This window comes from Bufo gargarizans, chromosome 2 (assembly GCF_014858855.1).
Source record: "Bufo gargarizans isolate SCDJY-AF-19 chromosome 2, ASM1485885v1, whole genome shotgun sequence".
NCBI classification, from domain to species: Eukaryota; Metazoa; Chordata; class Amphibia; order Anura; family Bufonidae; genus Bufo; species Bufo gargarizans.
This window is the reverse complement of record NC_058081.1, coordinates 704,097,109-704,114,000: the sequence shown is the minus strand read 5'-3', so window position 1 is coordinate 704,114,000 and position 16,892 is coordinate 704,097,109. Positions and strand designations below refer to the sequence as shown.

The 16,892-nt window shown below is 46.9% G+C and overlaps 1 protein-coding gene across 1 annotated transcript in view; it reads right to left on the bottom strand.

The window, feature by feature from the left end:
• Positions 1–12,664, bottom strand: part of UBR4 (ubiquitin protein ligase E3 component n-recognin 4) — a 94,825-nt gene extending 82,161 nt beyond the window's left edge. The window contains 10 exon segments of the mRNA XM_044282503.1: positions 753–812; positions 895–1,019; positions 1,101–1,225; positions 1,716–1,857; positions 1,958–2,054; positions 2,183–2,316; positions 6,753–6,882; positions 7,257–7,360; positions 7,484–7,581; positions 12,523–12,664. Of these exon segments, the coding sequence (XP_044138438.1) occupies positions 753–812; positions 895–1,019; positions 1,101–1,225; positions 1,716–1,857; positions 1,958–2,054; positions 2,183–2,316; positions 6,753–6,882; positions 7,257–7,360; positions 7,484–7,581; positions 12,523–12,647 (1,140 nt within the window). The 5' untranslated portion in view covers positions 12,648–12,664.
• Between the last annotated feature and the right edge of the window lie 4,228 nt (positions 12,665–16,892).

Below are 16,892 nucleotides of genomic sequence, written 5' to 3'. Positions count from 1 at the left end.
GTTGGCTTAGGTTACATGCACACAACCGTATGCGTTTTGTAGTCCATTTTTTTTTGCGGATCCATAGTAACAATGCCTATCCTTGTCTGCAAAACGGACAAGAATAGGACATGTTCTATTATTTTTGCGGGTCTACGGAACGGACATACTGATGCGGACAGCACATGGTGGGCTGTCCGCATCTTTTGGTGGCCCCATTGAAGTGAATGGGTCTGCACCCGAGCCGCAAAAAATGCGGCTCGGATGTGGAACCAAACCACGTTCGCGTGCATGTAGGCTTACTGTGCACCAAGATTTTGGTGCATCTCAAGTCAGGGCCCTAATCTTTATAAACCACGCGATGCACAAAAAGTTTCTAAAACACATAGTGGCCGATTTAGTAAGATTAAGGTTGGCGTACTTCATGCTAATCAGATGCTGTTCCGGCATAACATGCAACAAATTGATTAAGACATCCTGGGATGTCTGTGTGCCAGAAATCTATGACAACTAGGTGATTTCCGGGGTCATTTACACCAGCTCGTTGGCGTCAATAACGTTAAGTCTGCCAGGCGGCACAGGCCACACCACATCAACTCAACTTCTTAAAAACCAGAAAGGGGCACAATTTTCAATTTATTTATTTATTTTTGCAGCAGGAGGCTTGAGCAAAAATTTAAGAATTTTCTAAGCCAAAAAAAAACTAATGTAGAAGCCTTGCATTTGCTGCAAATTAAGGTAAATTTTTTTTTAGCTTTATACATTCTTCCTACCTCTCCACCTGCTCTTCTGGAACTGTTTATCGCTTGTCCGATCATCTCATAGATTTCCAGCTAAAACACAGGAAAGGCAATATTAATAAGTATTCATGCAATCATGGAAATAATGCACGTGGCAGGGGATCCACAAACTTACACATTTCTGCACAATGGCGGCAGCATCGTTTTCATAATCTTCCTCTTTGCAGCTTGTAGATCCAGTCCGCACCTGCTGGGTACTCCCAACATGAAGAATTGCCATGCATGTGGCCACGCTGACACCTTCACAGTGGAAGAGAAGAGGTCATGGATGTGTAAGGGCCATGGAGGAAGAGAAACTATGTGAACAGAAGTGACACTTACCTGCATACAAGCAGCTCAGGGCCAGCAATGTGACATCTTTAAGTCGAGGAGGGGTCAAAGGCTCCATGACAGGCAGAGAGAGTGTGTCTAGTGCCATGGTCACATCAATCACAAGTGAGTGAAATCTGAAAAAAGTGTCAGGATAGAGCGTTAAATCTTTTCTGCATAAATCATGATTCCTGATACTGGTGCAAGGGACATGTGCACATCCATCGCTATATAATGGCTCAGACACATGGCCGCTGTGGCACCATATGACAGATGTGGATCCATTCACTTGTTTGGGTCTGCATACTGAAAGATATGGTGCGGAAGGCCACGGAAGCACAGTGGCATTTAAGCCCGTACCTCCACACAGCAAAAATAAAAAATATATAGAACTTGTTCTATTTTTTTTGCAGTGCAGACGGATCCATTCAAGTTCAATGGGTCTGCATCCATCTGCGCCAGGCACACAGACGGTGCCCGTGCATTGAGGATCGCAATTTGTGGTCCCCAATGCACGGAATGGGCGACACATGTTTGTGTGCATGAGCCCTAAGGATCAACCCTCCATACCAAATCGATCCAGGGAAGACAGTTATTTTATGCAACACTCAATAGCAGCCTTCCTACCCATTGCGAACAGCTGTGGCATCTCCAACCGTCGCTGGCATGATGAAGAAGGAATTGGCGGACACAGCGTCTTGGTAGCGGTTAATATATCTCAAAAAGTAGGGCAGATTCAAGCAGACTCTTAGCAGCTTCTCTGATCCACCTGCAGCACAGGAAATATAACAGCAATTATCTTCATGGCATGAAAGCATACGCACAGCTATCCTCCACTTATCAATCAACCTGCAAATTGTGGATCTTACCCAGTTCCTGAAGGCTGCCCACATTCTGGGCTATGAAGATGCTCTTGGTCTTTGCTGCAGATGCCAGATCCGATGTGTCGTCCACCTCAGCTTCCACCTAGTAACAATAATTTTATGAAAAGTTAACATAATAATGACACTGGAGATCTCTCTTCAAACACAGGAAAGGTCTAACTCTCTCTCACAGAACATAGTTACCAGCATGTAAAGCAGGAATATACTGACCTGTGTGTGTGAGGACGACGATGCAGAGCCTCTGGGGTTAAACACCGACGTCAATTGGTTAAGAAAGTTCATTCTCACTTCTTTCTGGCGCAGCTCAGGACTCAGCAGTACGGCTGTGTCTTTCTGATCCTCCACTAGAGAAAAGGTGGGGATGAGAATTCATAATATTTAAACAACAAAAAACTAAACACAGACAACTTTTCTTCACCGTATAATGTGTGCCTGCTGGATACATCCGAGAGCCTGACCACCGTAACTTATAGAATTAATCTACATAACGAGTTTAGTCACTTTATAAACACATGACATTTCTTATCTTGTCCTGATCTGTAGTTGCAACCTGAATTATATTGCAAAGCTACAAACTTCAGAGCTGAAACCTCCCAGCAATCCCTGCTTGCTCCTGGCAAGTCGCATTCTGAGAAGTGTTGTGTTTGCAATAAGCACCATACAGTCATCTGATGTAGGAAACAACTGACTGGCCACAGGCATTATAGGAGCTCAGCTGGGGGTTTCTGGCCACGAGCTTACTGCCTCCAATAACAGCCAGTAAAATAGTGAGTGCAGCTCTGAAGTATAACACAGGATGTGAATAATGAGATAAAAATACTGGGCACTCTCTCTATAAGTAGGACCATGCAAAAGACGTATGCAAATAGGTAATTAATACTTAATTTATTTGACATATGTAAATTACCATTGGATTTATTAACTTATAAAAATATAAAAATATTAGCTTAAAATATGCAATAGCCTATTTAATACATATATGATAGTGGAACAACCTAAAAATTTATAGTTCAAGACAAAGTATAAAAGACCATGAATAATTATACGTCAGTGCAACAATGTAGTGCTATCCATACATACAGGTCCTTCTAAAAAAAATTAGCATATTGTGATAAAGTTCATTATTTTCTGTAATGTACCGATAAACATTAGACTTTCATATATTTTAGATTCATTACACACAACTGAAGTAGTTCAAGCCTTTTATTGTTTTAATATTGATGATTTTGGCATACAGCTCATGAAAACCCAAAATTCCTATCTAAAAAAATTAGCATATCATGAAAAGGTTCTCTAAACGAGCTATTAACCTAATCATCTGAATCAACTGATTAACTCTAAACACCTGCAAAAGATTCCTGAGGCTTTTAAAAACTCCCAGCCTGGTTCATTACTCCAAACCGCAATCATGGGTAAGACTGCCGACCTGACTGCTGTCCAGAAGGCCATCATTGACACCCTCAAGCAAGAGGGTGAGACACAGAAAGAAATTTCTGAAGGAATAGGCTGTTCCCAGAGTGCTGTATCAAGGCACCTCAGTGGGAAGTCTGTGGGAAGGAAAAAGTGTGGCAGAAAACGCTGCACAACGAGAAGAGGTGACCGGACCCTGAGGAAGATTGTGGAGAAGGACCGATTCCAGACCTTGGGGGACCTGCGGAAGCAGTGGACTGAGTCTGGAGTAGAAACATCCAGAGCCCCCGTGTACAGGCGTGTGCAGGAAATGGGCTACAGGTGCCGCATTCCCCAGAAACAGCGGCAGAAGCGCCTGACCTGGGCTACAGAGAAGCAGCACTGGACTGTTGCATGTCATTCGGAAATCAAGGTGCCAGAGTCTGGAGGAAGACTGGGGAGAGGGAAATGCCTGAAGTCCAGTGTCAAGTCCCCACAGTCAGTGATGGTCTGGGGTGCCATGTCAGCTGCTGGTGTTGGTCCACTGTGTTTTATAAAGGGCAGGGTCAATGCAGCTAGCTATCAGGAGATTTTGGAGCACTTCATGCTTCCATCTGCTGAAAAGCTTTATGGAGATGAAGATTTCATTTTTCGGCACAACCTGGCACCTGCTCACAGTGCCAAAACCACTGGTAAATGGTTTACTGACCATGGTATTACTGTGCTCAATTGGCCTGCCAACTCTCCTGACCTGAACCCCATAGAGAATCTGTGGGATATTGGGAAGAGAAAGTTGAGAGACGCAAGACCCAACACTCTGGATGAGCTTAAGGCCGCTATCGAAGCATCCTGGGCCTCCATAACACCTCAGCAGTGCCACAGGCTGATTGCCTCCATGCCACGCCGCATTGAAGCCTCCTGGGCCTCCATAACACCTCAGCAGTGCCACAGGCTGATGGCCTCCATGCCACGCCGCATTGAAGCCTCCTGGGCCTCCATAACACCTCAGCAGTGCCACGGGCTGATGGCCTCCATGCCACGCCGCATTGAAGCAGTCATTTCTGCAAAAGGATTCCCCACCAAGTATTGAGTGCAGAACTGAACATCATTATTTGAAGGTTGACTGTTTTTGTATTAAAAACACTTTTCTTTTATTGGTCGGATGAAATATGCTAATTTTTTTAGATAGGAATTTTGGGTTTTCATGAGCTGTATGCCAAAATCATCAATATTAAAACAATAAAAGGCTTGAACTACTTCAGTTGTGTGTAATGAATCTAAAATATATGAAAGTCTAATGTTTATCAGTACATTACAGAAAATAATGAACTTTATCACAATATGCAAATTTTTTTAGAAGGACCTGTATATGATAGTGAAACAACCTAAGAATTGATAATTCAAGGCAAAGTATAAATGACCATGAAAAATTAAACGTCAGTGCAACAATGTAGTGCTATCGATTCTGCAACTTGTGGCAGTTAGATCTCAATTGCAACTAGAATATTAAGAGAGCCGTTGGGGACGTTCTTGGGGGTCAGTGGACTGATGAAGGGGCAACGTCAAGCCCCGAAACGCGTTTGGTCCAAGACCCCTATTTGACTTATATTAACTTTTGCTGATTATACGCTGTAATTATCCCAGGTTGATCGCAATAAAGACCGGAATATCCTGCAAACAACGGGGACCTGGCACGCTGAGTAATTAAGATCGCAGCACAAGGTCACCACACACCGCGACTGCAGACCGAATCCAGCGTGGGAGCAGGTAACTAAGTTCTCGGAGGACACCGGCTCTTTAGCGCAACGGAGCGGTGCCCAGAGAAACTTAGACCGGCGGCAGAAGCAACCTTGGAGTAAAGTTCTACAATTACAGTGAACCGGAGCTTCAGCAGACAACAGCAAGCATCGAGCAGTGAGTAATAGCGGGACGCCGCTCTAAATACTCACCGTGATTTGGACACACTTTTGAAGTGAATACAGGGGATACAGTTAGACCCCCAAGAACGTCCCCAACGGCTCTCTTAATATTCTAGTTGCAATTGAGATCTAACTGCCACAAGTTGCAGAATAGATAGCACTACATTGTTGCACTGACGTTAAATTTTTCATGGTCATTTATACTTTGTCTTGAACTATCAATTTTTAGGTTGTTCCACTATCACAGGGCTGGCAAACCTGAGGCTCTCCAGCTGTTGTAAAACTACAACTCCCACCATGCTTTGCTGTAGGCTGATAACTGTAGGTAGTCTGGGCATGCTGGGAGTTGTAGTTTTGCAACAGCTGGAGAGCCTCAGGTTGGCCATCCCTGCACTATCATATATGTATTAAATAGGCTATTGCATATTTTAAGCTAATATTTTTATAAGTTAATAAATCCAATGGCAATTTACATATGTCAAATAAATTAAGTATTAATTACCTATTTGAATACGTCTTTTGCATGGTCCTACTTATACAGAGAGTGCCCAGTATTTTTATCTCATTATTCATATTTGTTAGAGGAGGGGCGAATCCTCTTTACTGTGAGCACCTCCCTCTGTGGTCTCATCCACTCCTGTGCGTCTCATACAACCAATTATAATACAGGATGTAACTCAGGATCAGTACAGGATAAGTAATGTATGTACACAGTGACTGCACCAGCAGAATAGTGAGTGCAGCTCTGGAGTATAATACAGGATGTAACTCAGGATCAGTACAGGATAAGTAATGTATGTACACAGTGACTGCACCAGCAGAATAGTGAGTGCAGCTCTGGAGTATAATACAGGATGTAACTCGGGATCAGTACAGGATAAGTAATGTATGTACACAGTGACTGCACCAGCAGAATAGTGAGTGCAGCTCTGGAGTATAATACAGGATGTAACTCAGGATCAGTACAGGATAAGTAATGTAATGTATGTACACAGTGACTGCACCAGCAGAATAGTGAGTGCAGCTCTGGAGTATAATACAGGATGTAACTCAGGATCAGTACAGGATAAGTCATGTATGTACACAGTGACTCCACCAGCAGAATAGTGAGTGCAGCTCTGGAGTATAATACAGGATATAACCCAGGATCAGTACAGGATAAGTAATGTAATGTATGTACACAGTGACTGCACCAGCAGAATAGTGAGTGCAGCTCTGGGGTATAATACATGGAATATATGTACAAAAATACAGAACTTTCTGTAGGCTCATTCTATTTAAAAGGTTGGGGCTACATGTCGATCTTGGCTACGACCTCCATCACACAACCAATCAGTGCAGCTGCTGAACGGAATGGGGTCGCTGCATGACAGCACGCTGCCACAACCACAACCCCTAGATTTGCTAATAAATCCAGCATCATAGAATTAGATTCATATGTAAAATCTCAGACAGCAAGTCTTCCCACTCACCATCAGAGAGAGTCTGTACAGTCTGTGGCAATTTAGAGGATTTCATCATTGCAGTAAAAGTGATTATCTCGGTCCGATCCAGGCGGCTGGTGCCGATGCACAGACCCTTGATCAGTAGAATTAGGTGCTTCTGCAGGTTACAAATAAAATTTATTCTCAGTAATTCACAATGTTCCTTATTCTACACTGGAACGATGCAAAACCACACATTTCATATTTACAGTGTGTATCAGGGGAGCAAAGTATAATAGAATCATTTAATACAGGACGTCTGGATACTTGTCCAGCGGCCACTTTCCCTGAAAATCAGGCCATTTGAAGGATTCTGATGTAGGGATGCAGCATGGCGCTGGAAATGAAGCATTCTGAATTGGATGGGCATCCAGTTTATGCACAAATTGGCCAGAGTTGAGTAATTCTCAGTACTGGTTAAAAAGGAAGTTAACAAGGCAGGGACCCTCATATTGCATCAATATGCAATTTCAGGAACAGCCTAGGACCCACCTGAGACACTGCGCACGCCTCATCGGGACTCTCCAGCCGAAGTAAGGAAAATTCAAGCAAGACTTTGCAAGCAGCAGCTACAGACTGCAACTGGTTCCTGGGAACTGGAGGAAGAAAGAGAGGATGAAACAGCTGAGGAGAACAGGACCTAAACCACATCACACACGCGTAGAACTACAAGCACCAGCATGACTGATGACAGTAACTGTAAGGTCAGGGATACTTACTCTGGCTGCAGACAGTTGTGATGTAATGGGTGGACAGCGCCACGAATGACGAGTAGAAAGGTTCATACTGTTTGTCGTGGTGAAGGATTTCGGATTCGCTTTAAAGACAAAATGAGACAAAACAAAGATGACACGAGTGTCTGCAAAACGCCTCCGGCTCACAGAACAGGACGGGTGTGGCTGATGTCATAGCTCACAGAGGATTCCCTACCCAAATACTCTGTAACCAACCCATCAGCTGTGTGTGCAGGGCTAGGACATTACCGTCCAGGACTTAAATATTGATGACCTATCCTCATCCAACGATTAATCGAGTACTCCAATAACAAAAAATGAATTAAAAGAATGTTTTTGTGGCACTGTGATCCCAGAGTTACAGCCCCTGCAAACAGCTGATCATTGGGGTGCCAAGACCTGCGGATAGGTCATCAATACCAGATCGGTGAGGGTCTGACACTCGACACCCTACCAATCAGCTGTATTGGGCGGCCGTGGCATCGGAACTATACAGTGTATGCTGTTGGAGGCAGACGGCTCCAAACAACAGGTAGTGGCCGGGCCGGGGGACTGTAGCTCAGCTGCCATTCCGGTGAATGGGAGCTGAATTCCAGTATGTCGGCATCGAAAGCTATGGAGCCTTCTGCTTCCACTCCATGTACTGTCAGTTCTTGGCGCTAGTGTACTGAAACTAAGATCCAAAACAGCTGACAGGTGGGGATGCTCGGTGTCGGACCCCCACTGATCTGATCCTGCGGATAGCTCATTAATATCTGCAGACTGGACATCCCCTTTAAGCTTTCATAAGATGCCTCAGGATTCCTCTCCTGGGCACTGGATACGTGATAAATCCTAGATAAGTGGAGGCTCGGACCCCTGGGACCCCATGATCACTAGTCCCACCAGACGCATGACCGTGGCTAGAAGGCGTGATCCCAGTCGCTGCATTCAAAGTCTATGGCGCTGATGAAAAATGCCGAGCATGCGTGTGTTCTAACAGGGAAGAGAAGAGGAAGTCGGCACTGCTGGCACTGGCTTATCTTCCCTGAGAACAAGCAGACTGGGCACATACAGGCGGCAACAATGCCAGATCTCGATGCCAAGCTGCGGTGGTGTAAAATCGCTCCCTCTATTCTTCTATATTTAGGCCTCGCTCTCACAAAGCCACAGCAGGAAAAATACAAACCAGGGTTGCGTTCACAGAAGACATTTATTTGGCGATGTTGCATTTTAAATGGGAGAGTAGTGGATCCCTGGTGACTGACTGGTCGGGCCCCCTCTCCCTGGGAACTGTGACAAGCAGGCAAACATGAAAAGCACCAGCGCACGCTTTATACACGCAATACGACCCCGGCCTTCAATATCCAAATTCTCATTGCAACGCACTGCAGTCAGAGTACAACGTCCTCTGCTCCTTTCGGCAAGTGCACCCTGGCAGAGCCCGACCACAATATGTAATCTGAACTTATACAAGGACCACGTCGAGGAAGCAGAAGGCGACCTGATCCCGGCCTGTCCTCATCAGATAAGATCTAATGAGACACCCTGCAAGAAGAAACAAGCAAACAGCCCCCATCCGAATACAGCAGCACCGCGTACCCCGGGTATGAACTAGATTAGCCATACCCACCCCTGGCATCAAGATCCAAGAGTATTAATGCTTCCCGGACTGCGCCATGTAAATCAGTGGTGCATAGAGCAGGCTCGCAAGCTGAGACCACCCCATAACCAGAGGGTTCCAGATATGTAAGGCTACGACCACATGGTGCGGTCGCGTGGCCGCTTTACGTTCAAGTACCGCCAAAGGCTCTAATTAAACTAATGAAGCCGGCACAGTTTAGTCCGTCTGTGTTGTTAGAGGGGTTCTCCCACGAAAATATTCTACAGTTTTCAAACCAGCCCCTGGATCTGAACACTTTTGCAATTGCATGTCATAAAAAAATTTGCATAGTCAGTGAGTTAGTCAATAAAATGTATCTGTACAGCGCCACCTGCTGTTTGTTGTCTTTGTCCTACTCACTGAGATGGCCGCACATGCTCAGTTTCATCCGTCATCTACCCCCGAGCTGCCGGCAGACGGGACACACCACCCCCCCCAAGCTGCCAGCAGACGGGACACCCCCCCCCCCCCCCAAGCTACCGGGACACACTCCCCCCCCCCCCAAGCTACCGGGACACACTCCCCCCCCCAAGCTACCGGGACACACTCCCCCCCCCAAGCTACCGGGACACACTCCCCCCCCCCCCCCCCAAGCTACCGGGACACACTCCCCCCCCCCCCCCCAAGCTACCGGGACACACTCCCCCCCCCCCCCCCCCCCCCGAGCTGCCGGCAGACGGGACAGACCCACCCACCCGAGCTGCCGGCAGACGGGACAGACCCACCCACCCGAGCTGCCGGCAGACGGGACACACAAGAATGCCGCTGACCTCAGTTCGGAGTCCCTGCAGCGAAATCGCAAGTGCTGATAGGCTGCCATAGCAACCAGAAGCCTTGGGAAGACTCCTAGGCCTGCTATAGTAAACAGCCCTTGCAGCCTCCCAAATCCCCACAATTACTACTGCAATCTACAGTATAAGGCTACATGCACATGGCAGGGATTTTTTGCAGCCTCCGTTCCATTTTTGTGGATCGGGTGGCTTCCCATTCATTTCTATGGATCCGTTAAAAATGCGGTGGACTCATCCATTTCTTTTCCGTGTCAGCTGTCCGTGTTTCATGCCGGCAAAAAAAGTATTGCATGTCCTATTCTTGTCCGCAATAAACGTTTTGCAGACCCATTGAAGTCAAGATCAGGTTTTTTTTTGCAGATGGTTGCTGGGAGAAGACACATTTATATATATAAGATAGACAAAGGTTTTTGGGTCATCTCACCCCTCTCAAAATATTTAAATAAAAAGTGATCAAAAAAACAAGCCCTCACACAGCTCCATAGATGGAAATATCAAAAAGTTATAGCTGTCAGAATATGGTGATTTGAAAGAAAAAATATTTTCTTTTTTTACAAAGGTTTATTTCAGTAGTAAAAAAAAAAAAAAAGACTATCGCCCTAATCGTACTAACCCACAGAATAAGGTCATGCCAGTTTTACCGCACAGTGAATGCTGTAATTATTTAAAAAAAATAATAAAAATTGAAAAGAAATGTCAGAATTGCAATCACAAAGCTCTGATAGTTGTTACAATGTATCGGTGCAGATAAAATGTATCAGTCTGGAGTCCACAGCACAAGTCAACCGGAGCCCTGCTGTATACAATGTCACCTCCTGTTTCCTTCCCAGGAAACCTTTAGGCGAGGGCTAGACTATTTTAAAGGATTTCTCCCATGATTAATGTAAAAAATGATCAGGCATCATATAGTACATACATGACCAGAACCAGCCCTGGACCTCACATGGATCCAGAGATCTCCCCATTCATTGCTCTGCTAGATTTATATCAAGCTGACAGCTCAGGGGAGTGTCCTTTCTGCTGCAGTTAAAGAGGACCTTTCACTAGAATAAAACATCTAAACTAACTATACAGACATGGAGAGCGGCGCCCAGGGATCCCCCTGCACTTACTGTTATACCTGGGCGCCGCTCTATTCTCCTGTAATTGCCTCCGGTATCTTCATATGTTAGGCTCCACCCAGGGGAACCTGCCGGCATCTCCTTCTCCCAGGCTGTAGCGCTGGCCAATCACAGCTATCAGCTCATAGCCTGAGAGGCTTTTTTTTCTCTCAGGCTATGAGCTGAGCGCTGTGATTGGCCAGCGCTACAGCATGGGAGAATGAGACGCCGGCAGGTTCCCCTGGGTGGAGCCTAACATATGAAGATACCGGAGGCTATACCGGGAGAACGGAGCGGCGCCCAGGTATAACAGTAAGTGCAGGGGGGTCCCTGGGCGCCGCTCTCCATGTCTGTATAGTTAGTTTAGATGTTTTATTCTAGTGAAAGGTCCTCTTTAAAGAGGCTTGTCTCAGCTCTCCCCATCACAGCTCAGGGGGCAGTTGAAGGATTAAACTGAGCATGTGCGACCATCTCAGTGAGCCGGACAAAGAAATAAACAAACAGCAGGTGGCGCTGTACTGACACATTTTATTGAATAGCTCAGAGGCTCTGCTAAATTTTTAATTACATGCAGTTACAAAAGTATTCAGATCCAGGGGCTGGTTGGAAAACTATATTTTTTAGAGGGACAAATCCCCTTTAAAGTTGAAGGTCACAAGTGAGCCGCCGTCCAACCTGCCATACATCGCATTCTGTGACAGTCGTGTCATGCAACCAAAAATTCCTTATCTTTTTTTTTTTCCAGTCTGGGTCGCATTAGGTCACATGCGTCAACCATAGCCCTCGGTCTGATGTTAGACAGGAGATGACAGGCGTCAAGGGGCTGACTAAACTGATCCTGCGGTGGGCCAGAAACGGGGGTTGTCAGGAGGAGTCAGGTCAGATTGGAAGGCGGTAAAAGTGGTGTTAGAATAGGGAATGTCAATGGTGGTGTAACCTGGGGATGTCAGGGGTTGTAGTATGACCTGGGCAGGAGTTGCTCATCTTCATGACTGTCAGTGACTGGGGGTCTCAACGATCCAGGTTTTCAGGGGGCACTGTTAGATGATGTCAGGGGTGAGGGCTATGATCCAGATTTGGGGTGTCAGGATCATCTGCCACGATATTACAGCCAGGCAGATTTGGGGTGTCAGAGGTAATATTACAGGCAGGCACTATAAGGGGGTGTCAGGTGTGACCCAGATTTGGGGTGTCAGAAGTAATATTACAGGCAGGCACCATCAGGGTTGTCACTGCTCTGAGGGGCACAGGGGACCAGTGTTCCGGGATGTTAGGGGTGACACTGCAGTCTGTCATTAGTTGTAATTGTCATTGTGGGGGTTGGGGGCAGAATAAATGATGACGTCATGCTGTGACAGTGCCCCCAGTGTGTAAGGGGTTGTCGGGCCCCTCGGGTGTCGGTTGTCAGGGCCGCTCCCGCACCTGTCATGGCCGCAGTGACACAGCTCTCTCCTCCCCCGGGTCCCCGGGCCCGCCGCCGCCTCTCCTCACCTCTCTATCACCGATGCCAACAGTTGCGGAAGCTCCTTCATGTCAAAAGCCGAGTAGGAGGCTGAGAGGAGCGGGCGTACCGCCACTTCCCAGCCGGGGCCCGAGCAGCCGCCGCTCGACGCCATCTTCCTTCCAGACAGTGACTGAGCAGCTACCGGAAGTGACGTTTTCCCTTACTAGAGAGGAGAGGACACGTGACATCCGGGCTCTGACCACCATATTGTGTGTGGCAGCCAATGTTGCCAATGTTCTACTACGTTGGTATGGGAACATTAACCCTTTGGATAGTTTTATTATTTATTTATTTTCATTTTTACGTTTAAATTTTTCTTCCCTATCTTCCTTGAGCCATAATTTATCTGTTCACGTAGCTGTACGAGGGCTTGTTTTTTGCGGGACAAGTTTTCTTTTCTAATGCCACCATTTAATATGGCATACAATGTAGTGGAATGCAGGAAAAAAAATTCCAAATGGGGTGGAATTGGAAAAAAAAAAACTACGCAATCCCTTTGCGGCAAAAAACTGACCTGTGCTGGGTCAGCATGATTACAACGATTCCATATATGTATAGGTTTTATATGTCTAAATTCTGTAAAACTACATGAAAACTTGGAAAAAAGAAAAACATTTTTTACATCGCCATATTTCATAGAAAACCTGTGGTATGTCTCCTATTCCAATTCACAGCGCTCAGATGGAGGGAGGTCTCACATCATATTTGTAAATGTATTACAACAACCTGCTGACCCTCCCTGAAAATCCCTGCGGAGCTCTACCGGGTTCAGGGACCAATGGGTGATGACTTACCCACTGTTCAAACCCCGGCTGCTGCAGAACCTCAATATATGCACCCCATCGGCTGCAGAGCATTACCATACGCACCCCGGCTGCTGCAGGACCTCACCATACAAAGGCTGGCTGCTGCAGAACCTCACCATACACACACAGGCTGCTGCAGAACCTCACCATACACACGCAGGCTGCTGCAGACCTTACCATACACACACAGGCTGCTGCAGAACCTCACCATACACACACAGGCTGCTGCAGAACCTCACCATACACATGCAGGCCGCTGCAGAACCTCACCATACACACGCAGGCTGCTGCAGAACCTCACCATACACACACAGGCTGCTGCAGAACCTCACCATACACACGCAGGCCGCTGCAGACCTTACCATACACACGCAGGCCGCTGCAGAACCTCACCATACACACGCAGGCCGCTGCAGAACCTCACCATACACACGCAGGCTGCTGCAGAACCTCACCATACACACAGGCTGCTGCAGAACCTCACCATACACACGCAGGCCGCTGCAGACCTTACCATACACACGCAGGCCGCTGCAGAACCTCATCATACCCAGCATCCATCCCATCATCACAGATTACATTTTCAGGCCTTAGCTCTGTTTTACACAAGCTAGTTTTCAGTCCGGATGTGATCCGTGTAGTGAACGCACAGCATCCGGCGATTGAAGGCTGACCCATTCATCTCAATATGTCTATGCACACGTTTATTCCACTCATCACCTTTGCGGTCAGGAAAAATCGCAGCACGTTCTATATTGTGCATCTTTGGCCCCATAGAAGTAAAGCGTTAATTTTAACGTAAATTTGTTTTCCCTTAGTCCTAACAGCAGCACAAGTGCAGGGGTATTTGCCCCTGTGAAGCTGGTCAGGACAGGCGGAATTTTTAATGAACAAAAAATTTCTGCCTAAGTATCCTAATTAGTAATTAACTAATTAAGCCCCTACCCCATATAACCCGGCCCCCAACTGGACGGGGTTGCTTTTTTTTTATTGTCCTGTGGACTCCAGGACAGGCTAGACTCCTTACTGGAGTCTCCCATAGTTATCTGTAGCGTTACAATATGCTTATTATAATGTTTAATTCTACCTTCTTGTTTTCTAGGTATCCTGCAGAGTGTCCTGCCCTCTCCTGCCTTGGTGGGAGCGTGCCTCCAGTAGATTACTTCGGGGCCCATCTGTGTTTTCAGTCATATCGATGCCTCTTACCTCGTGTGCCGCATAAGCAGTCGCTTCCGCGCTCCTCCGGCGTCTCGCGAGTACCGGAAATGCGTCATTGACGTCACTTCCGGTCCGCGGCTCCGTCCTCCAGCGCTGTCTTCAGCGCTTCCTCTGTTTAAACTCCTCTCAAGTCCATGCCCTCAGTTTACTGGGGTTCTCAACGGGGGAAATAGAGGAATTATATTATTTTTATTAAAATTGTAGTTTTAACTTCTGGAATCCACCCCCAGGGTGGGGGAGTGATTATAAACTCCTCCCCCTTGCGCTATTTAAGGCACCTGTGTGAGGCAGGTCAGTGTTGCTCTCAGTTTTCTGAGCTCAACTGACTTCTGCTGTTTGGCTACTCCTGCGCTCAGGAAGTTCCTTGAAGTCACCTATCTTTCTTCTAAGATGGCATCGCCACCTCATGGTAAGGTACTGCTCTCCTTTTTTGTACCACTTTTGGGTCAAAATTCTTATCCTATTGTCTGTGTCTTAGGCAAATCTACTCAGAAGCAGAAACATCTCGCCTGCTCCAGCTGCAGCACCCCATTGCCGGATTCGTACGAATTCCACCGATGCCCAGGCTGCCGACCCAGACCAACGGACCCAGAACCAACGGTGGTGGACATGTTTTCATGGATGAAACAGTTCATGGATACGTCCATTGCCGAGATTAAGGGAGCAGTCTCTAACAAGAGGCCCAGACAGGCTTCTCCTGGTCCTGTTCCCATGTCTGAAGACGTCGTCTCCATTGAGGACAATTCTTCCTCTGAGGAAGAGAGTTCGGCCTTCCTCTTTCCGGCCGAAAAAACTCAAAGACTGTTACGCTCCATCAGGTCGAGGGACCATGATGTTGAGCAAGGGGAAGCTCCACAGTCCACCTCTAGGGGGCAAAGGGCCTTTAAAGTGGTCGAGTCTCTAACGAAATTAATGGCAACCGAGTGGAAACACCCGGAGAAAGGGCCAGTATTAACAAAGAGATTTAAACTAATGTTCCCTCTACAGGATGCGGATTCCTTAGTTTGGGTTCCCCCTCCAAAGGTGGATATGGCCATATCAAAGCTCTCCAAAAGAACTCTAGTCCCCTCAGACGACGGCAGCAACCTAAAGGACCCCCTAGCCAGACGAGCAGAGTGCACGCTTAGACGCAACTACTCGGCTGCCTCCGCCTCTGCCTCGGTTGCTATAGCGTGCTCTGAAGTATCAGAGTTTATCCGTGCACGCACTCTTAGAATCCAATCAGACTTGGATTCTGGGGTTGCCCGGGACGACATCCTGGACCAGTTTAAGACCCTCTTACTGGGGATTGATTTCCTATCAGATTCCTCCCAACAACAATTAAAATTAGCGGCCAAGTCTATGGCACTTTCCTCAGCCAGCAGGCGCCTACTCTGGTTAAAGCCATGGGCGGCGGACAACACGTCCAAGTTTAACCTTTGCTCCCTTCCCTATGAACCGGGTAGGTTGTTCAGTTCTGAATTAGATTCTCTCATTGAGAACTTAGTGGACAAGAAAGGTAAATCCCTCCCCCAGCAGTCCTTTCGGGGTCGAGGAAGAGGTAGAGGAGGAGGAAGATTTCAGGGGGGAGATAGAACCCAGAGGCGTTCTGAAGGTAGTAAGAGAGGTAGGGGTCGTGGTCGTGGAAACCGCAGGGCTGATCTATGACTTTCTACAGCGCGTCAATTCCCCTTCCCCACCCCCCAGTGTCCCAGAGGAAGGACCAGTTTTCAGTCCCCCAGTCGGTGGACGTTTGAGTTTGTTCAAAAGTTTTTGAATGCAAAAAATTCCAGACCCTTGGGTGCTACAGGTGATAGCGTCAGGGTACACAATAGATTTAATTTCCCTTCCTCGGGACAAGTTCGTCCTAACAAGGACTTTAGCACCCGACAAACAATTAATCCTGGAAGACTCGGTTCTCCAGTATATACAGAAAGGAGCATTAGAGGAGGTTCCTCCTCACGAATGGCGGCAGGGGCTATATTCCCCCATCTTTCTGGTACCAAAACCATCAGGAGTTTGGCGGATGATCATCGATTTACGTTACTTAAATCGCTTCATCAGGAAGAAGCGTTTCCGGATGGAAACCATTCGCTCTGTATTAAACATCCTGAACCCAGGAGATATGATGGTAACTATAGACCTGAAGGATGCTTACCTTCATGTTCCCATCTGCCCAGCACACAGGAAATATCTCAGAGTTGCTGTGGCCTTTCAAGGGGTAGTGAAGCACTACCAGTTTGCTGTATTGCCCTTCGGCATATCCTCAGCTCCGCACACCTTCACAAAGGTAGTGGCTCCTGTGGTTGCCCATTTAAGACTTCTTGGGCTAGTCGTACCGTACTTGGACGATT